At 43.5% G+C, this 22,143-nt stretch overlaps 1 protein-coding gene across 1 annotated transcript in view; it reads left to right on the top strand.

Moving 5' to 3' along the window:
* Positions 1-22,143, top strand: part of SH3RF1 (SH3 domain containing ring finger 1) — a 174,163-nt gene that overhangs the window by 120,529 nt on the left and 31,491 nt on the right. Inside the window, exons 7-10 of the mRNA XM_024194896.1 lie at positions 2,671-2,825; positions 5,853-6,023; positions 6,217-6,476; positions 21,167-21,525. Coding sequence (XP_024050664.1) covers positions 2,671-2,825; positions 5,853-6,023; positions 6,217-6,476; positions 21,167-21,525 — 945 coding nt within the window. The remainder of the gene's footprint in view (positions 1-2,670; positions 2,826-5,852; positions 6,024-6,216; positions 6,477-21,166; positions 21,526-22,143) is intronic.

Below are 22,143 nucleotides of genomic sequence, written 5' to 3'. Positions count from 1 at the left end.
TGTCCGGGGTAAGGGATGGGGACGGTTGGTAGGGGATCTCGGTAAGGGTGATGAAGAGCTCCTGGCTGTCGGGGAAATCAGCGGTGCCAGCGCTGTCGACTGCCTCGTCCTCCTCATCTCCTTCTTCATCTTCCCCGTCCGCTGTCATGTCCGACATGATCCCATCCTCGGAGTCCACGGTCAGGGGTGGGGTAGTGGTGGCGGCCGCTCCCAGGATGGAATGCAGTGCCTCGTAGAAACGGGATGTGTGGGGCTGGGATCCGGAGCGTCCGTTAGCCTCTTTGGTTTTTTGGTAGCCTTGTCTCAGCTCCTTGATTTTCACGCGGCACTGCGTTGCATCCCGGCTGTAGCCTCTCTCTGCCATGGCTTTGGAGATCTTCTCGTAGATCTTAGCATTCCTTCTTTTGGAGCGCAGCTCTGAAAGCACGGACTCATCGCCCCACACTGCGATGAGATCCAAGACTTCCCGATCAGTCCATGCTGGGGCCCTCTTTCTATTGGATTGCACGGCCATCTCTGCTGGAGAGCTCTGCATAGTTGCCACTGCTGCTGAGCTCCCCTCGATGTCCAAAGAGGAACTGAGATTCAAACTGCCCTGACAGGAAAATGAAAATGAATTCAAATTTTCCCGGGGGTGTGGCTGGTCAGAGCATCCGAGCTCGGACTGCTGTCCAGAGCGTCAACAGAGTGGTGCACTGTGGGATAGCTCCCGGAGCTATTACCGTCGATTTCCATCCACACCTAGCCTAATTCGATATGGCCATGTCGAATTTAGCGCTACTCCTCTCGTTGGGGAGGATTACAGAAATCGATTTAAAGAGAGCTTTCTGTCGAACTAAATGGCTTCCTGGTGTGGACGGGTGCAGGGTTAATTCGATATAACGGCGCTAAAGTCGACATAAAAGCCTAGTGTAGACCAGGCCCAAGAGATATCTCACCATACACTTCCATGCCTGTGGTATTGTAACATCTGTGGATGTTACAGTTCAAGTGTTAAGAAAGTAACTGAATTTGTAAATTCCAAATGATCTCTTGTCCTTTATATAACTGGACTATAAATAACTTTGTCAACAAAAATAATATAAAGTAGTTTTGATAGTTTTGTTATCCAGTACCAAACATTTTTTAAAACCTTGGGGTTTTTTGTTTCACTGGTCTAGAATCCTAAATGGATATTATCTGGCCAATGTAAATCGCTGTTGCTAGCATAGCACATATTACATTCTTCTGGGAGGTCATGTACGTTCTGTCTTGGGTACAGTTGGTTTATTTGGAAATCACAAGGCTGTATATATAATCAGAAGAAGATTTAAATGAAAATAAGGTATAACAGTTTCACAGCTTACCTTACGGATCACACCATTATTAAACATTTTGGAGGAATAAATTTTAATTATATTGTGCTTATAAGGCTGAATGATATGTGACCATTTCTGCTAGGTTTTGAAAACTGTGAACATGTAGTTCATTATTGAATGCTGAAAGTGCAAGATTGTCTTTTATTAATACATTGAATGCAGTATGATGATAATCTCACTGTGTGTGGTGCTACGGCATCGTGTAGGAATATTTTCTTAGAAAAATGTGAAAGAAGAAACTTAACAAATCAGTGTTCAGCCAAAAAATCTGATTGAATGTAATTTTAATTCTGAATGTCATGGTACCAATTTATATTTATGTGCTGATGTATTGGAACAGACAGGCATACAATACATTTTGTCAATGTATATTTTTAATTTGGGATCTTCAAAACTGAATGAACAATGGAATGGTTCAGAAATTTGTTTAGAAATTAAGGGATTGTTTTACAGTAGAGTTGATAGGTGAAAATAGTTTATACTTTCTGTATCATATACTGGGAGGAGGGAGGCGGGGTTGTTTTGAGTTCTTACATGGTATGGTTGAAAGGGGGGGGGGGGGGGGGAGACAGTGCCCCTTTGTGAGCCTGTTTTCCCAAGAGTGACAGTACACAGGCTCCTAAAGAATTATCTGAGGTTTTATAGATCAGAAGGTAACAATTACTCTATTGATTTTCAAAAGGAATGGAATCCTGTAGGCAGAACCCCCGTTAGGATCTGCCTGTAAAGGAACTGCAGCTTTTCATTGGTGTGCTTGTTAAAGATTACCAGTCTTGATAATACTGAATTTCAAAAGCTGGCACTTCTAAATAGAAGAATAAATGAACGTGGCAACAATAGCACAGTGACTGTGGTCTACTATTGTCTTGCTTTTTGTAGCCCACAAATCAAAGGGAATTTTCCACTAGAAGGAGTGGTTTTGGGTGAACTGCAGCTGAATTGTGTATTGCATTTCAGCTTCAGGCTACAAAAACAACCAGGGATTGAAGTCTATTCAACAGTAGGATGTAAAACCTACCTCTTGGAAGGCTTCTGGATTCTTGTTAAGAATTCTCATGAAAATGTTTTTGTTATAATTAGAAACAATATTTTCAGCTTCCCCTGTGCTGGGAAATTGCTTATCTGTTTCCTTAACTGGCTATGGTGAATTCAAGATCTTAAGCTGGAAAAAGAGAGACAAACCTAGTTGTCCAGTTATGGCTTACCAACCGATGGTAGAATGCTGTGCTCAACTAGTTTACTGTTAGAGATCTTTTTTCAGTATCTTAACACACTCTATTTTCTCTTGCTCTTTTTATTCTTTTAATACTAGAATATGAATCCCCCCCTTCCGCCACCACCTCTTTTGTCTGCCACAATCATTGCTTCAACATCTTCAGGGCTGCCTTCTTCAGGAGTAGTACAAAGGCCTGCATCAGGAACAACTGACCAAACACCACATTTACGGCCACAGTCTCGACCAAGTGTGTAAGTGAAATTGAAATGTTACCAGTTGCGAGTTTGGGGAGTGGGCAGAAGGGAGGTGTGAAGGGAAGGGGAAAGAGGAGAAGAAAATATAGTAAGACAAGTCATTTCAGGTATAAATTGGAACATGTTCATGACTCCCCAGTTGGCCTGAGTCCTGCTAAAATTCCCAGAAAGCAGTGTGTATAATTAAGAAACAAAAGCAACACAATGGAGTTGATATGTGATCTCCCCTAACAGTCTTCATGCTGAAGGCTATTTATAGCATAGGTAAATATAATAGCATATTGCTGCATTGTATTATGTGGATAAAATACAAATATATGGAATATTCATCATGTAGAGAGTGAATGTACTTTTCTTTTCCTTGAGTTAGGGGTGAGGACTACCTAATTCACAAGTGGCAATGTCCTGAGTGAGTTTCTTCAGTGTCATCTACTATAAAAGGAATCAAAAGACCATCCCCATGTAGAATAATTTATGCTAGAACACAGAAAGCATTGTATCTTGTTTGGCATGTTATATTATCATCTCATTGTCAGGCTGCCTGTGCAGGTTACAAGTGCAGTTCGAATGAGGATTCTACAGTTAAGTTAATTAGTGGGTGGCAGTTTGGAACGAAGACAGAAAGCTGCTAGCTAGTGTTATCCAATACAATAAAATAGGAGTAATATTGCCAGGTGAAAAATATTTTATATATTACATGTGGTCCTGACAACATCTCTCTTCCTGAAAATTTCATTGTATGAGCAATCTGGAAAAGTAGATTATGCAGGTGAGGGACTGCACAAATTGCTGGACTGGTGGAAGCAGTAAAGGTTTGATATAGGAAGGAAGGGGACAAAAATACCCGCTTCATTTAGTCAGTGCACATAGGACCAATTTTGCCAACACTGAGAACATTTTGTAAAATCTCCTTTTCTCCTTCCTTTCTTTTGTCTATCCCTGAGAATGAGAGTGGAAAGATTTGTTGACTTCCCAGCCAGTGTATGCAGTGATGGGCCCTTTTTCAAAAGGGGGCCTTTGTATTTTTGAAAAATGCTATAACCTATTTGTAGATATTATTTCCCATGGTTCTGATATAAACACATATATTTTAAAGTAAAAAACAAAAACAAAAAAGCTTGCTCTTCATTTTATCCTGGTGCAGAGCATAGAAGAAAGGTGGTGAGCGGACAGTTACTCCCATTCTAAAAAGGCAATAAGAAATCCTGCAGTACTGGGAAATGTCCCTAATAATATCCAGCACAGAATTGTAGAAGTATCTGTTTTATTTTTATTTTCAAAAAGCTAAGTTTGGAAGTTGTAAAATACATCTTTAAAAAAAGAAGCAGAAAAGGAGAGGACATGACTGACACTCCTCCCTCCCTTCCTCCCCCAGTCATGATTCCATAGTTTTAAAAATTTTATTAAGATGATGTTAAAAAAATAGTGAACAGAGTTTGAGCATAGAAATATCTGGTTATCGGGGAATAACATACAGATTATCGAGGGTACAAAGTTTGGTTTAAGCTCAGGTGGCATGAGGAATACATAATCTGCAATATCCCCGATTGGGGGTAAAAGGTTGATGAAGCTGTAGCTTCTCAGGAGGAAAACAGGTGGGTTTTAAAAGTGAAACAGCAGCCACTCTGTAGGCGTAAGCTTCCAGCAACATAGCACATCTCCCTCCCGCACTTCAATTGCACTGTAGGGACCCAGTTCTCTGATTTAAAAAGAAAAAGTTGATTCAGAAGTATTTTGTTTATTTCTGAATCTGGTCTTTCATTCCCAAGTATAAATACTCACAGAAAGGAAAAGAAGTGGGGGGCGGGGGGGGGGGGGGGGGAATGCGTGGAGAAGAATTTAATGGCTAGGAAACCCAGAAAAAGAAACTACAGTAAATAACAAAATTTACAATTCGTATTTTCAGTTAATTTCTAATGTACATTAATTTTAATAACATACACTAACAAGGAACACATAATAACTGATTAAAAATTTAACATAATACTTTTCCCTTAATAGCACTTCTTTTTATAGTTGCCACAAGATGATTGGTGGTGTGTCATTAGATGGCATGGGCATTTCTTGGGGTTATGATATCCCAGCACCTGTCATGCTATAGCCTTTAATTGTTGCCCTTCACTTTGAACTCTTACCCAGTCAGGAAAGTGGAAGAAAGTGATTTTGTACCTTTTTATGTTTAAACTAGGGCTGTGAAACATTTAAAAAAAATAATTGCAATTAATCATGAGATTAAAAAAACATGGAAATCACAGTTTTAATCACACTGTTAATAATACAGTAGCATTTATTTAAATATTTTGGGATATTTTCCACATTTTCAAATATATTGATTTCAAGTACAACACAGAATACAAAGTGTACAGTGCTCACTTTATATTATTTTTGATTACAAATATTAGCACTGTAAAAAAGATAAAAGAAATAGTATATAATATATAAATATCATATATATAGTATTATATATAAGATAATATATATAGTACATAGTAAATAAGAAGCAGGCAGCATTATCTCCTATAAAGGTAAACAAACTTGTTTGTCTTAGCAATTGGCTGAACAAGTAGGACTGAGTGGACTTGTAGGCTCTAAAGTTTTACATTGTTTTGTTTTTGAGTGCAGTTATGTAACAACAACAAAATCTACATTTGTAAGTTGCACTTTCACGATAAAGAGATTGCATTACAGTACTTGTATGAAGTGAATAGAAAAATATTATTTCTTTTGTTTTTTACAGTTCAAATATTTATTTAAAAAAGTGAGCACTGTACACTTTGTATTGTGTGTTGTAATTGAAATCAGTATATTTGAAAATGTAGAAAAACATCCAAAATATTAATAATAAATTTCAATTGATATTCTATTATTGTTTAACAGTGCGATTAAAACTGTGATTAATCGCGATTAATTTTTTTAATTGAGTTAATTACTTTTGAGCTAATTGCTTGAGTTAACTGCGATTAATTGACAGCCTTAGTTGAAACATTAGATAAAGAGAGATTCATGTGCTTTCCTTTCTTCTAGGTATATTGCCATATATCCATACAGTCCTCGAAAAGAGGATGAACTGGAACTGCGAAAGGGGGAGATGTTTTTAGTCTTTGAACGTTGTCAAGATGGCTGGTTCAAAGGAACCTCCATGCATACAAGCAAGATTGGTGTTTTCCCTGGCAATTATGTGGCACCAATCACAAGGTATGATTTTTTTTTAAGCAAGTGTCTGAATAGTTTACTTTGTTTCTAGTTGTTCACATTGATTTGTATGTTATACTTAAACCTAAAACCAGTAATGATATGAAGAGCATCGCCTTTTAGTAACTACTTATGTTTTGGGTCTTTTTTTTTTTTTTTTGAATAATTGAATCAAAGGGCTTTTTAATTTTGGCAGGACGGTGACAAGTGCTTCGCAAGCAAAAGTCCCCATGTCTACTGCTGGCCAGACAGCACGAGTGATGACCATGGTCAGCCCTTCCACTGCTGGTGGAACATCACAGAAACTTCAGGGGAACAGCATGACAGTCCATTCCAATGTAGTCCCAACTGCTGTTGTTTCTGCGGCACATATCCAAACTAGTCCACAAACCAAGGTTCTTATGCATATGTCGGGGCAAATGACCGTCAACCAGGCTCGCAATGCTGTTAGAACAGGTAAAAAAGAACTTGTGCTTCACACCGAACATAGTCAGCCTGTGAAATTTACTGATGCAAGAGGTCAGTCAGATAATGTGGATTTTTATTTTTTTTTAAGAGGCAGATAATTTCTGAAACTCTAATACACCTTTCTGGAATTGCTGAGTCACTTATTGTTCTCATATGAATGCAAGGCAGAAAAACTAATCCAATGTAATAAAAAAATTTTGGTGCTGCAGAGTCCAGGCCAGGCCCTGTCTCTCCTAAACTTCCCTGTTGAAGCTTTCATAGTACTACAGGAGATGTCGGGGTGCTGGGAGGCAAAGACGGTCTATTAAAGTAGAGCTATTAAAGTATACATATCATTTAGTGACCGTTCCTTTCCTAAGTGAGAGAAAAGACATCTGGCTCCTACCCTAGGTGCTCTTCTGTGTTTGAAGAGCTGTATCAGATTTGTGAATCATGTCTGTCTTAGCCAGGTAAGAGCGAATTGCTACAATGTTGACTCAGTCTGCCCAAATTGAAAGAAGGAGGGGAACAGGGGAATCAAGAACTAGATGCTGTGGTTACATAGTGTTGCAAAGGGATCCCAATAAGCAGCCTGAAAATGTCACTAGTAGCAGAAATACTAGAGCAGATTGGTATTTGAGGAGAATGTGAACCAACCTCAAAAGTCTATCTGAACTTCAAGTTCCAGAACACTGAAGGAAGGAAGCTGCACTCCACTAGGAGGATTGCACTGTGGCTAGGTTTGTTCACTGTGTGATTATTTCATGTACAGCTTTGCTAGGTGCAGTTATTAGTCTTCCTATGAAATTTCAGATGTTGGCCAATGCAAGTGGGTAGAGTACCAGGCTTGGATTAGTTCTTCTTCAAGTGGTTGCAGATGTGTATTCCACTAAGGTGTGCAAATCTCTAGCATGTCAAGGCCAGAGAACTTTGCCTAGCAGTACACTTAGGGGCAGCACGCATGCTTTCTGGACTTCATAGCCCCTCCCATGGCTATTTACAGGCAGTGCCACCTAGACCCCCTTCAGTTCCTTCTCACTCCCTGCTGCTTGAATTGAAGCGCTCTGTGTGGTATCTGTCTCATGCTTTACTGTCATGGTGCTTTGCTGTGAGCTTGTGTATTTAGCTAGTTTTAATGTACCCTTAGTATTTAGCTAGTTAGTAGTAATTTAGTTAAGTAGAATTTAGTCTGGTTTGATGCCTTAACAGGTTTGAAACACTGCCCATCATGTGGGGTGACTATCCCTAATAGTGGCCCCACACTCTGTGTTTGTGTCTTGCAGAAGTGCCCCATTTGTAAGTCTTTCAGAAAGAGAATGCAGGTGGCTAGAGACCTGTACCTCAAGCAACACCTTATGGAGCAGGGCATGAGGCCTGTTTTGGGGAAGGGTGCATCCACAGATCGTCCAGCCCCTCAGAGAACTTTGGAACCAGCACAGGTTGTTGTTGCATGGCCAGATTCTGATTCCTCTCTGAGGAGAAAGAGAAATTGTTCTCCTTTCTCTGGTCCTCTGAGGAGAAGGACTCTCAAAACGGATCAGGGCCAGTCTAGAGCTTGGAGAGATTCCTCCTCCTCTACTAAAAGGCGTAGACTGGCACAGGGATTCCTTCAGAATACAGGACAGAGTTAGGCTATCTAGCTCCTCTCTGGTACCAAGACGATTGGACACCATACTGCTGATTCCAACATTGTCTGTGGGACATTCATTGAATCTGGTGATGTCAGCACTGACTGTTTCCGCTCCACTGGCATATCTGGCAGCATCAGACTTGCTCTGCCTTTCTGTTCCTGACTCTCCATTAATTCAGGGGCACTCAGCTGTGGTGATTTCTTTTGTATACTAAGCACTGGCTGGACTGGTTGCAGAGTATTCCCTGTGCCAGCACTGTTTCAGTACTATTTAAAACTCAGCATGCAGAGCTGAGTTCAGCCTTCTGTTCGGTACTTAAAAGCTCATCACGGCAGGTACTGACTTCAGTACTGACGATGGTTTCGGTGTAGACCAAGCCTGACGTATTGGTACCAGCCTCATCTCCAGTACCAAAGTCCATTCCATTGTCAAGCATATGTGCAGTGCCGCAACCAGTACCCAAGATACCAGCTACCCTAGTGTTGGCACTGATGTGGCCTGCATATTGGGCTTCAGAAGAGGCTGGATGTTTGCTTGCTCCACCTGAAGTGGCTCCTCCGTTGCCACCAGGCTCTTGGAAGGTTCTTCAAGATTGAGTTTGGGGACATCTTCCACCTCTCCTTTCCCTTCCAAGTACCAGTCTCAAAAATCTTTGAGACTTCCTGGGGATCACCATCAGTACTGAGATTGGCATTATTCCAGCAGTAGGGATAGGAGCTCTTGGCCCAGTTCCTACTCGCCACCAGTGCCATATCCTTATCCTCAGTAGCCTCTTTGGAACCCTTGGAATGTTCCTCAATCTGCGAAGTCCTGATCATCTGCTCAGTCCAGGGCAAGGTCACCAGTCCCTTTGGTAGTCTCCCCTTTTGAGCCATCTACACTGCAGACAGACTGAGGCTGATTATCTTCTCTTCCTTCCTTTTTCTCCTCATTGAATGATTCCACAATCCTCTTCTCCTGTGCCAGAGGATTTAAAGTTGTATCAAGATATCCTGAGGTGAATGGTTACAGCCTAGGGCATTCAGGCTGAGTTTGTTCAGCAGAACATCCATACATTGGTGGACCTTCTCCAGCTGTCAGTTTCAGGAAGGGTAGCTCTCTCTCTGTAAATGAAGTGCTTTTGGAACCTATGAAGACTTTGTGGCATACTCTAACTCCCTTACTGCCCACAGCGAAGTGTACTGATGAAAGGTATTATGTTCCTCTGCAGGGTTTCAAGTGCTTTCACTCACCTCCAGCCCCTAACTCACTTGTCATTACAGCATCAAGCGAGAGGCTGTGACAAGAGAGGTATAAGTCCATGCCTAAAGACAAAGAGGTTAGATTTAATGGGAAGGAAAATTAATTCAACCGTGTCTTTACAAATGCACATTTCTAATCAGCAAGTGCTATTATCAAAATATAATTTTGTAAATTAGGAGGCTATATGCAAATTTATGGATAAGCTGCTAGAAATCCTCCAGGAAATTGTTTAAAGCTTTCATTGCAGAAGGCCATCTAGTGGCAAAGATGTCACTACAGTCAGCACTGGATGTGGTGTACACCACTTCTAGGATTATGGCCTCAGCTAGCTCTGGCAAAGTTCCTGAGGTCCAACAACGCTTAGAGGACTTACCTTTTGAAGATCAGTTTTTGTTTTATGAGAAAACAAATGAGTTCTCCGAGTCCTGGTCCCTGTGTGTATTCCACACATGGATACGCATCTGTGCCATGCACCCAAGTCCAGAAATTCTAACAAGCAGTGTCCATTGGCCCACACATGCGCAGTAGATCTCCTCATGCTCCCGACCAAGGACATAAGAGGCAATGCAGTCCTATGCCTCGCCAGTTCCTTCTTACTGCCACATGGCCTGAGTCAGAATCCCTGTGCGCACAGATTTCTGCTGCTTTTTCTCTTGATAGAATCTGCAAATAGATTTGTAAACAGTTTTTATACTTCATAGTTTTTATATTACCATATAACTGTGTACTGTCGTTAGTATGGCTTATTTTTCCCCATTCTGGGGACTCCCTCCCCATAATTAGGGACTATGCCCAGAGTCCCGGGGTTGAAGAATTGTATCTCTTGCCCTCACTTCTTCTCTGAGAGCAACCATCACCAATGTTGCTTCTGTGGCTTGGATGATATGCATATTTCTACTAAGTGCAGTATTTGTGTCTTGTTTCCACCAAGAACGCACAAAACTTGTGAGTTTTGTCTAAGGAAACACCTTATGAAGAAGGCTGAGGTCCCATTCTGAACTGGGGAAGGGAGACCCTCCGTACATAGGACCCAATAGACGTACTGCATCCCTCCAAGCATGAGCTTAGGAGCAGAGTCTGCAGCTCCTAAGCCCAAGGACTCTTTCTCCAAGGCTTCCCATGAGAGTACAGTGCACTCTCATGGTCGCAAGGACAGAACCCCGTCCTGTACTGTCCACAAGAAACACGATCACTTCATGAGCCTGTCAAAGTCAGGTGAGCCTTTGTGTGTGGATCCTAAGGGACCAGCATGGCTGAAAACCCCTAAGTTGGAGGGTACAGCGTGCAAAAAGAAAACTCCTCTGATTCTGTTGGTGACGCCAGCTCCATAATACAAGGACCATCATCTGCCATTTCAGTTTAAGAGTGCAGGTCTGGCTTTATTGGTACTGGCTCGCTCATCTAAGGAACACACTAGCTCTCAAGACATGCTGGAACCATTGGCTCTGACCATCGGAAACCCCCAACCCCACCCCAGACACTGGGACATACAGAGTCATATACTACACCAAAGGATATCTTCCTTCCTTATCTGCAGCTCAGTCTCTCATCCTTTCCAGCCCAGCCCTCCTGAGGGACATTACGACACCAGAAGATACTACTACTTCGGTGTCTCAGGAACTCTCTCATCTCTAACCATTGGGCAGGCATGCCCTGGTGCCAATGGCCCCACCATTGGAAGGGGAGCAGTTTTCAGGCTTGGATGAGTCAGAATTTCTGGCCACTCCTTCATATCCTTGGAGAGAGCAGAGCTCTAACAGGAAGTCAATGAGATCTGGATGCTACCCCTCCAGATGTGACTTCCCGGGGGACACCTGGTACCTGTTGCCATGGGTTTCCCCACAAATGGCTGATCCCTCTTTCTGGCCTTATTGGGGCTCATGGGACTCTCTCAGCTGCCAGGGACCCACCCAGGAATATGACCACACTTCTCCTTCTCGGCATACACCGGATCTGTCAGAGTATGAGGAGGATATTGACCTGGATCCACAGGTATCAACGGGAATCTCATCCTTGTCTCTGAATCAAGTGGTCACTCCTTACTCTTCATCTCTGCTGGACATCATAACCAGTACCAAGAGCTAGTGCAGAGGATTGCCAATGACCTACCAATACAGCAGGAGGTGGTCCAGGACCCACAACACTGGCTCCTGGATATTTTGTAATCTTCCAGTTAACGAGGTCATCCTGTAGCCGGCTAGATTGGTATGACACACTCCAGCATCCTGTACCCCCACACCTGAAAGAGCTGAGAGGTGCTATTTCATTTCCACAAAGGGAGCTGAATTTATTTTCTCCCACCCTGCACCCAACTTTCTGGTGGTACAGGCAGCAATGGAGAGGGCTAGGTCGCAACATCTAAGGACCACCCTGACAGACAAGGGCTCATAGAGGTTGGATCTCCTGGAGAGAAAGGTCTTTCATCTATGGGCCTGCAATTCTGTATTGCTATCAGGCTGTTAGCTAAATATGATTTTAACAACTATTCAAGGCTGGTGGACTTTAAGGACAAGCTTCCTACTGAGGACAAAGCCCAATTTCAGTCTTTCATAGAGGAGGGTAAGTTAGTAGCAAGATATGGCATCCACAGGACTGACCTCTGATATAGTCATAAGGAAGGATTCTTGGCTACAGTCTTCAGGTTTCCCTAGAAAGTTTCAGAATACCATACAGAATCTTCCCTTCGACGACTCAGATCTCTTCAATGAGAAAACGGATGAGTCCCTACACCTGTCAAAGACTCTGTGCTCCTTGGGGATTTATGCTCTGGCCTCGAAGAGAAAACATTAGAGACAAACATATAGGTCAAGGTCACGCTCTCCTCAAGCCAAGCCTGCAATGAAACATCAGAGGTTCAGAGGCCTTGCTTTTTGGCTCCCTCGACCACCACAACTTCTACCCATTCCAAGCCTCCTACAAAGGGCTACTTAGGTGAGTCTCAACCGAGACATCCAACCACCACTGATGCTAGCCACCTCTTCTTCCATTATTTAGGAGGCCATCTCACATTCTTCACCCACAATGGGGGCTTGATCATGACAGACTTCGGTCTTGGAAATTATCCATCAAGGAAACTCCATCAAGTTCCTCTCCCTCGCTCCTCACAACCACTCTTCCTGATCCCCCTTCAGAGACCACTCTCATGAGATGATTGTTCATCAGGAGGCAGACACCCTCCTACAGCGAGGGGCAATAGAATGCATCTTTCCTCAGTATGAAGGAAGAGAGTTCTATTCCCCAAATTTTCTAGTCCCACAAAGAGACCCATTCTGGACCTTTGGCAACTAAACATCTTTATTAGAAAGTCGAAATTCAAGATGGGTACGTTAGTATCGATAATCTCTTCACTACAGGAGGGGATGTGGTTCGTGGCTCTTGACATGAAGGACACATACTTTCATGTAAACATTCATCATTCCCCCAGAAGGTTCCTACGATTTATGGTGGGCCAAGAACATTTCCAGTTCAGAGTCCTTCCCTTTGGGCTAGCAACAGCACCCAGAATATTCACAAGTTTTGTCTGTGGTGGTAGCCCAAATGAGACACCAGAGTTACAATTTTCCCATATCTGGATGATTGGCTCTTGGTAAGTCTCTCCTGCCAAGAGGTCAAGTCGGTGACAGAGTTTCTGCTCCATCTTCTAGCAGTCCTGGGCACCTGCATAAACAAAGCAAGCACAGATTACTTACAGACCAAAAACTATGATCAGAATATGCCTCTCGCTTTTAAGCCATATGGTCTTGTGCGCTCATGTGAAGCTGTTCGCCAGTCTTCATCTATGATGTCTACACCCCTGGCTCTGGTCAGTCTATCACCAAAGATCATATCAACACCAAAGTGACCATTCCCACCAGATTCATCACCTCCCTCACCTGTTAATCAAACCCAGAGAGAGTAAGAATGGATGTTCCCTTAAACACTCCTAGTCCCAGTGTCACCATCATAACAGACACTTCCCTTCTGAACAACCACATTGCATAAGGACCCTCAACGAGGCCAGAGTGCACATCAGTATACTAGAACTGAGAGCAGTCCACCTGCCTTGCAGAACCTTTCTTCCACTTACACATTTACATCATATCCAAGTGATGTTAGACAACATCCCCATGGTCTTCTACATAAGCAAACAGGGTAGAACAAGATCTCTTCCCTTTTGCCTGAAAGCAACTAGGCTTTGGAACTGGTGCATGAGAAACCATATCACTATCTAACTATGTCTACATTGGCAAGTTTCTGCGCCACAAGTTATACCACTTTTATTAAAACGCTGGAATTAAACCACTGTTGCGTGTCCACGCTGTGCTCCTTGTGGTGCCGGAGCGCATCCACATTAGCAGCTCTTGAACAGCAAAGACAGCAGTGCATTGTGGTAGCTATCCTACTGTGCAACTGGCTGCAGGGTGCTTTGGGAACAGTTTGAAATGCCTCATGGGGCAGGCTCAGCATCACATGATGCAGGTTTCCCAATCCCATTGTTCCATGGGCATCCTACTACATTGCCAGCTGCTTTTCAACTGCAGTGTGGGGGAGGAAGTGTGTGTGACAGGGAGTTAGGGTGACCAGATGACCTGATTTTATAGGGACAGTCCTGATATTCGGGGCTTTTTCTTATATGGGCACCTATTACCCCCACATCCCGGTCCTGATTTTCCATACTTGCTATCTGGTCACCCTGGTATGGAGTGGGGGGAGAGAGACAGTGTGTTTTGGAGGACAAAGAGTGTGTCAGCATCCTGTCTTGTAAGTTCAGACAGCGGCAGGAAGCAACCAATCCTGAGGCAGGGGGAGGGGGAAACCCCGACATCAGCCCCCGCCTCCCTCCCTGGGCTCCCTGCACAGCAATCACACACACACACACACACACACACACACCCCTCTCTGTGTTCAACATTAATGGTTTGCTTTGTGTCCCTGACCAGATCAGCACAGCATGCAAGGGCTGTCCGTCAGAAACGGTGCTTTGAACGGGGAGGGGCGCATGTCTCCAGGGCAGCCAAGTTGAAAACAACGAGCAGAGCAGTCACTTAAAGCATTATGAGACCGCTCCAGAGCCCAATTACAGCGTAGAAAGCAATCAAGTGTCTACACTGGCAATAGAGCACTGGAGCCTCTGCGCAAATAGCCTTACGACTCTCGTCGATGTGGTTTTTTTGCAGTGCTGCAACTGAGGAGTTTCTGTGCACAAAGTGGCTTGCAGTGTGTGCATATTTGCGGTTTGAGCACAAAAAGCTGCTTTACTGCGCAGAAACTTGCCAGTGTAGACAAGCCCTAAGCCACATACCTCCCAGGTGCTCAGAACCCTTTAATAGACCACCTGAGCAGGCACTTCTCTGCAGACCAAAAGTGGGAGATTCACCACTATGTCCCAAGTGAAATATTCACTCAGTGGGGTACATCTCAATGGGATTTCTTTGTGTCCCAAATGAACAAAAACTTCCCCTATAGGCAATGGCTCCCAAGACGGCGCTCTCTTGTTGTCATGGACAAATGATCTCAGATATGCCTTTCCTTCCATTCCACTGCTACCACAGGTCCTGAGAAAGATCTGTCATGACGGGGCCATTATCATTTTCCTAGAAACCAAATGGTGTAGGCAATTTTGCTTCCCAGAGCTCCTGAAAATGTCACCTCCTCCCATTTCCAGATCTCAGGGAAATGGGGATTAAAATCAGACACCCCAATCTGGACTCTCTGTATCTCATGGTCTGGTGTTTGGTTGGGCATTGGAAGTAGAATGCTCTTGTTTGACACCCATTCAAGCTATTCTTTCCCAAAATAGGAAAGGTTCAACTTGGACCTGCTGTCTAACTTAATGGAGATGTTTCTCTATCTAGATGCAGCGTAATAAGCCTTCTCCAGGCATTGCAAATATTCTGATCATTTTTGATGATCTCCTATCTCTTAAAAACCCAGGCTTTTCCATTAGCTCCTTGTGGGTCCATCTCACAGTGATTAGTGCCTTCCTGCCTCCAGTGGATGGATGTTCTGTACGTACGGTGTACTGGTGAGTGTTGACAGGATGAAATTGAGGTCCCATTGAGATGTAGGTTTGACCACTGGTGGAAAGGTCCTGAGCCCTTCATGAAGTGTGTGTGTGTACGTACACACACACACACACACACACACACACACACACACACACACTTCATGAAGGGCTCAGGACCTTTCCACCAGTGGTCAAACCTACATCTCAATGGGACCTCAATTTCATCCTGTCAACACTCACCAGAACACCGTGTGAACAATAGCTGACATGCTCCATCTCCCAGCTGTCCATGAAAATTGCATTTTTAGTTGCTATCACTTCATCCAGAAGAGTGAGTGATTTGGGAGCCCTCATGGTAGACCCTCCTGGTACACTTTTTCCACAAGGAAAAGGTATCCCTTCATCTCTGTTCTAAATTCCTCCCCAAGGTTATTTCTGAATTCCATGCTAACCAAAGTATCCACTAATCTGTCCTTTTCCCAAAACCCCACATTTTTGCTGAAGAGAAAATACTTCCTTCCCTCAACCTCAGATATGCCCTGGTGTTCTATCTGCCAAGGACCAAACCTATTAGAAAATCAAGACTTTTTCTCACTGTAGCAGAAAGGCCGCAAAGTCAAGCAATATCCTCTCAGAGAATCTCTAAGTGAGTGCATCATAAAGTGATACAGATTAGCACATACACCTTCTTCTAACACAGGAGGGCACATGCCATCTCTATAGCTTCCCTGCAGGATGTACCCATAGGAGGTATATGAACAGCAGCCACTTGGAGTGCCATCCACACGTTCACTAGACATTATGTGCATATTCAGGATGCATCAGTGGGAACTGCAGTACTGCAAGCTTCCTCACGTAGCCCTTCAGTCTGAGCATTGCTTGTCAATCACCCATATGTGGAATACACATAGGCACCAGCACTCGAAGAAGAAATGGAGGTTATTTACCTGTAGCTGGAACTTCTTTGAGCTTTATGGTCCCTGTCTGTATTCCATTATCCTCCTCTCCATCCCCTCTGCTTTGGATCCGATTGGATTCGTGGTCAGAAGAACCGAAGAGACATTGGCTCACACTACCTCTTATGCCCTTGACTGGGACACAAAATCTACTGTGCATTTGCAGGCCAGCGGACACCACTTGTTAGAATTTCTGGAGTTGGGTACATGGTGCACATGCATACCCACATGTGGAATACAGATAAGGACCACACATCTCGAAGAACTTCCAGTTACAGGTAAGTAACCTGCATACATTACATTCTTTTAAAGACTCTCAGGCTACTTTACGTTCAATGGGAGTTTATACCCAGTGTCAGAGATGGCAATATGGAGATCAGCAACAATAGCAGCAGTATTTCTGGCAGTCCGCTTATCTGGCTAGACAGCAGGATTTCTCTAGAAAGAGATATAACTCACAAAGGAGAAGGTCTTCTGATTCAAATTTCAACAAACTGGCCTATTCTTCATCAGCTTTGGGCATGCAATTAACTTGACTCTCCTATTGAGGACAGTATTCCAGTTGTGATTATCCCCATGATATTTCCTCCATTTGGGGACAGGCTCGCCCACTTCTACGGTGCTTGGGAAGCAATTACCATGGACAAGCAGGTCTTAAACACTTTGGACTGGGTATGCCATCCAATTTCTGTCTATCCCCGCTTCCCACCATCCGGACCCATTTTTTTTTCCAGAGACCCCGCTCACAAGTCACTGCTCCTTCTGCAGATCCAGACTCTTGTTTCACAAGCTATAGAGGAAGATCCCCTTCAGAATCAGGGAAAGGGCTTCTACTCATTACTTCCTGATCCCCAAGTCAAAGGGAGAGGTGAGACCCATTCTGGATCTTCAAGGCCTCAACACAAACATCAAATATCAGATTCCATGTGGTAACCTTAGCTATAATTGTCCCCACATTAGCATATGACTGGTTTACTGCCATCTGTCTTTAGGATGCCTACTTTCATGTGGCAATTTTCCCAAGCAACAGGAAGTTTGAGATTTGTAGTAGCATGTCAATATTATCAATACACAGTTCTTCCCTTTGGACTATCATCAGCCCCACGTGTGTTTACTGAATGCATGACAGTAGTGACAGCCTATCTCAGAAGGATAGGAATTCATGTCTTTTCTTACCTGGATGATTGGTTACTGAGGCACAAGTCTGAAGCACAACTGTTGTAACCCAGGCCCTAGCACTAGCAACTGCTCCAGTTTCAACCAAGATGGGTAGTATTAGGGCCTGCAGCTATGATGCAGCAGCATAGAATGCTATCCTGGCAAGCGAGATAGCCAATGAGATGGCAGCTCGAGCTGGGGAGAAGACTCAGAAAGTGCCATAGAGGCAGCTGAAAGGCAGTTGAAGAAGGAGGTTAAAAGAGAGCAGAGCTGGGTAAAAAGGGGATTTGCCAGTACCTAGAAGGGCCAAGAACAAGGAGCCGGGCAACAAGGGGCCTAGAGTGTATGAACAGTGAGATTGACCACTGGGACGCTAACAGAGGGAATGCAGTTTGGGTGCAGTAGGTCAGTGGGTGTGGCTCTCCAGGTGAAGAACTCTCTTTCACAGGTGAACCGTTGGAAAGAGGTCTGGCTCTTTGTAGTGTCAAATGAAGAAACATTGCCAGGCTGGAGAGAGGTGAAGTCGGGATACCAGAGGTGAATTCAGACTTTGCAGCCAGGGAGAAAAGTAGCCGATTCCCTCTTGGGGGACACAGCGTGGTGTTGACAAATTTATTTTATTGTGATGGTAATTTACAGTTTATTATTCTCGTAAGTAAGTATTTGATGTTACTTCATATTATTTATGTTCTTTACAAAGGAAAACCCAGAAATTCGTTAAGTTTAAAAATTTAAGGTTTGCCTCTGCCTCTCCTCACAGTAGGCATAGCCTAGCTGAGGCCTGGGACACTGCATTAGTCCTCATTCGTGCCCAGTTAACACTTCATCTCTTTGATTTACTGGGGCTGATTTTGAACAAAAGGAAGTCAATATTAATTCCAGCAGAAATAATTGAGTTCACTGGAGCCCTACTGGACTCTGAGTTCAATGACTTTTCTACCAAACTATTGTTTTCAGACAATTCGTCACCTATGTCTGTCTCTCCAGTCTCACGCTTGAACTACGGTTCATGTTTGTCTGTTGTTACTAGATCATATGGCTGCAGTAGTCCAGCATGTGAGATTGCGTCTTCATTCTCTTCAATACTTGCTGAAGTTAGTCTGTTTCCCAAGTTGTCAGTCATTAGACAAGCTTGTCTGAGTGCCACGGATGATCGTTGAGTCCCTAGAGTGGTGAGCACATCATGTTAATGCATGTGAAGATGTTTCATTTGCCCATCAGGACCAGACATCCTGATAAAATTGGGACCGTCCTGATATCTAGGCGTCTAGGCGTTTGGCCCGCGTCCCGACCAATATTTGTCCTGATATTTCGCGATACTCCTTTTTTTTTTTTTTTTCTCCGCCGATGACTCCCTTCCCCCCCATGTGTCTCAATATTTTCTTCCTCTCATCTGGTCACCCTACACCACAATAGTTTGGGGAGCACATCTAGAGACTTTGAAAGGTTAGGGTTTGTGGACAAAATAGGAAGCTCCCTTCATATAAACATCCTGGAGTTTGAGCAATTTACAATGCATGCTGGACCTTTTGAGCTCGATCAAGGGCACAGTGGTTCACCTGCTTATGGACAATACCACCACAATGTATTATGTGAACAAGCAGGGAGGAGCCTGCTTCATCCAGCGCTGTCAGGTAGCAATATAGTTTTGACTCTTTTGCATCAAAGAAGGCATCACTTATCCAGCCACACACTTACTGGGGGCTCAGAATCAGATGGCTGATCACCTCAGCAGGAATTTCTCCCAGAATCATAAGTAGTCTCTGAAGAGCAGCATTTGGAGCTGCATCTTCAGAGAATGGGGCATTCTGTCTGTTGACCTGTTTGCTACAAGGGACAACAAGAACTGCCATCAGTTTTGCTCCAGATCAAGTCTCAATCCAAGATCTTTAACTGACAACTGTGATTTAAATTGGAGATCAGTCCTGGTGTATGCTTCCCTCCCAGTCCCACTCATCTCTCAAGTTATTCACAAACTGAAGCTAGATCATGCTAACCCGATTCTTGTTGTACCAGCTTGGCCAAGACAATGTTGGTTCTCCGACCTTAAAAGTCTATCTGTTCAGTCTCCCAGATCTCTTCCCCTTCTTCCTGACCTACTGATGCATCCTCTTGGATGCTGTATGGTTAGATGAGAAGGAAGGAAGATGTTCAGACCCAGTTCAATGAGTCCTACTTAATAATAGAAAACCCTCTACTAGGTCTACCTATTTTCCAAGTGGAAGCATTTTCAGTTTGAGCACTAACTCAAGGAGTCCAGCTGATGCTAGCCCGCATTCATTTTGGATTACCTGTTACATCTTAAGTCCTCAAGTCTGTCTCTCAGCTCAGTGAAGGGTCCACTTAGCGGTGGTTTCGCATTCTACCCTCCGATCCAAGGGAATTCAGTTTTTCCTCATTCGATGGTATTTAGATTTCTAAGAGGTATTGTCTGTCTTTTCCCACCTATAAAGAAATGGTTCCCTTGTGGGAGCTTAACGCTGTGCTGACTGCCCTCATGGGACCTCCCATCTGAGCCTTTAGCAACTTGTTCTCTCTCCTTCCTCTGTCAAAAGGCAGCCTTTCTTATTGCCATAACGTCCACAAGGAGAGTAAGTGAACTGCAGACCCTAATGGCAGGGCTACCCTATACACAGTTTTTCAAAGACAAGTTGGCCTTAAGACCACACCCCAAATTTTTGTCTAAAGTGGTTTCACTGTTTTACCTTAAGCAAACAATATACTTAAGTATATTTTTCCTAAGCCTCATTCAAATGCAGATGAACAGCACCTTCATTCACTGGATGTGAGATGATCATTGGAGTTCTTTCTGTAAAGGACTAAACCATTCAGTGCATCACCTCAACTTTTTGTGTCCTGTGTGGATTGGATGGGAGGTTAGGTGATTTCGGCACAGATCATCTCCAGATGGATTACTTCTTGCATTTACAGTGGCATATGAGGTAGCTCAGGCCACACTGCCACAGAGACCAGTGGCTCATTTGAGCAGGGCCAAAGCAACTTCAGTTGCATTTCTCAATGACACATCTATATTGGACATTTGCAGGGCTGCCACCTGGTGTTCACTGCATACTTTCATCACACACTGTGCTATTATAACTGCATCTAGATCAGGTGCAAGGTTTCGAAAGGCAGTTCTACAGTCATTTTTAAGTATACTCCAAACCCCACCTGCTGGTGTTTTTGCTTGAGTCATCTGAGTGGAATATACATCGGCGACCACTTGCAGAAGAAAAAGCAGTTACTTACCTGTACTATAACTGTTGTTCTTTGAGATGTGGGTGCAAACATATTCCATGACCCACCCTCTGTCCCTTCTGTGTTGGTGCAAAGGTACTGAGGGGGTCAGGGTGGCACTGCCCTTAAATAGCCATGGGAGGCACTACGAGGCACCAGAAAGCATGTGTGCTGCCCCAACGGTTACTTCTAGACAAAGCTCTCAGGCTTTGGTATGCTGGGCACGTGCACATGTGAGTGGAATATATATCTGCACCCACGTCTTTTAGAACAACAGTCTCGGTACAGGTAATTTTTTTCTCTGTTCTGGTTTGGTAAATCTAATGTTGAGATATCTGTGTCATAACACCCACATATACTATTACAGTTTTCATGGTTGGAGGGGTGATGGTGGGAGGGAAGCTTTTTTTAATAAGTTGTTATATCACAGTGACTAATGTCTCAGTGTGTATATGTCTTTGATAATGATATTTCCTCCCCTTATCTTAGTTGCAGTACACAGCCAAGAAAGACCTACAGCAGCAGTGATGCCGATACAGGCTCAAAGTTCAGCATGCCTTATACCTGCAGCTGTGATCATTCCCCACCATGCTGTTGCTTCCCAGCAGCTCCAGCCTCAGCTTTCAAATGCTGCTGCTTATGTCACTGCTGTGAATATCAACCGATCAAATGTTCCACTGCCTTGTGCAGCAGCTTCTTTAAACTCTTCCAGCATCACCTCTGCATCTTTGGATGGAGACCTGAGTGGGAGAGCTGTGAGTGTTCACCCTGGGGCTCCTGCTTCTCCTGAAAATGCTTTAGCAGCTGGTGGGAATACTGCAGTCAGTAAACCAGACAAGGATAGCAAGGTGGGCGTGGCATTCTATTTGCATCCCAGGCAGTGTCTCACTTCTATCACATGAACTTTTTAAATAGACTTATATTCATGTCTTTATATGATTTTAGGAGTAACATACAGTGGGCTTTTATGGAAGATTGAGCAAGTTGGGCATTCGTTTGAATGGCTGTATGTTAGAACAAGTCCATACTTGTGAGAATAATTTAGGGTGGTGGGTGAATATTGGAGCAGAGTTGCGATGGGATAAAGAGTAGAATACAGGATTAGGAAAGTGAATTGCTGCAGGTCAGAGGGATCAGTTGCTCTGTTGTTGGAATTCTTTATATTTCATGTATTTCTTTCTGGAGCTGTAACCTGATTCCTGGATGCTTCAGGGGACTCTTGCATGGTCAGCAACTCTAATCAGTGGGCCTCTGTAAGTTGATAGGTGAGCCTGTAAACACAAATTTATGGGAACATAAATTATTCAGTCTAATGAAATAAAGTTAATATTTAATAAAAATCAATATGTATTTAGTGTGTACAATTTCCTTCAAAAAATAAGTCAGTTTTTTTTTTTCCTGTGAAATATTAAAGTCATTTCCCTCATTACGTTAATACCTTAAATGAGAAAATTGAAGTTTATGAA

Source organism: Terrapene carolina, unplaced genomic scaffold, assembly GCF_002925995.2.
Source record: "Terrapene carolina triunguis isolate 2854851 unplaced genomic scaffold, T_m_triunguis-2.0 Scaffold66, whole genome shotgun sequence".
NCBI lineage: Eukaryota > Metazoa > Chordata > Testudines > Emydidae > Terrapene > Terrapene triunguis.
The sequence above is the reverse complement of the archived record's forward strand: the minus strand, read 5'-3'. Positions and strand labels throughout refer to the sequence as shown.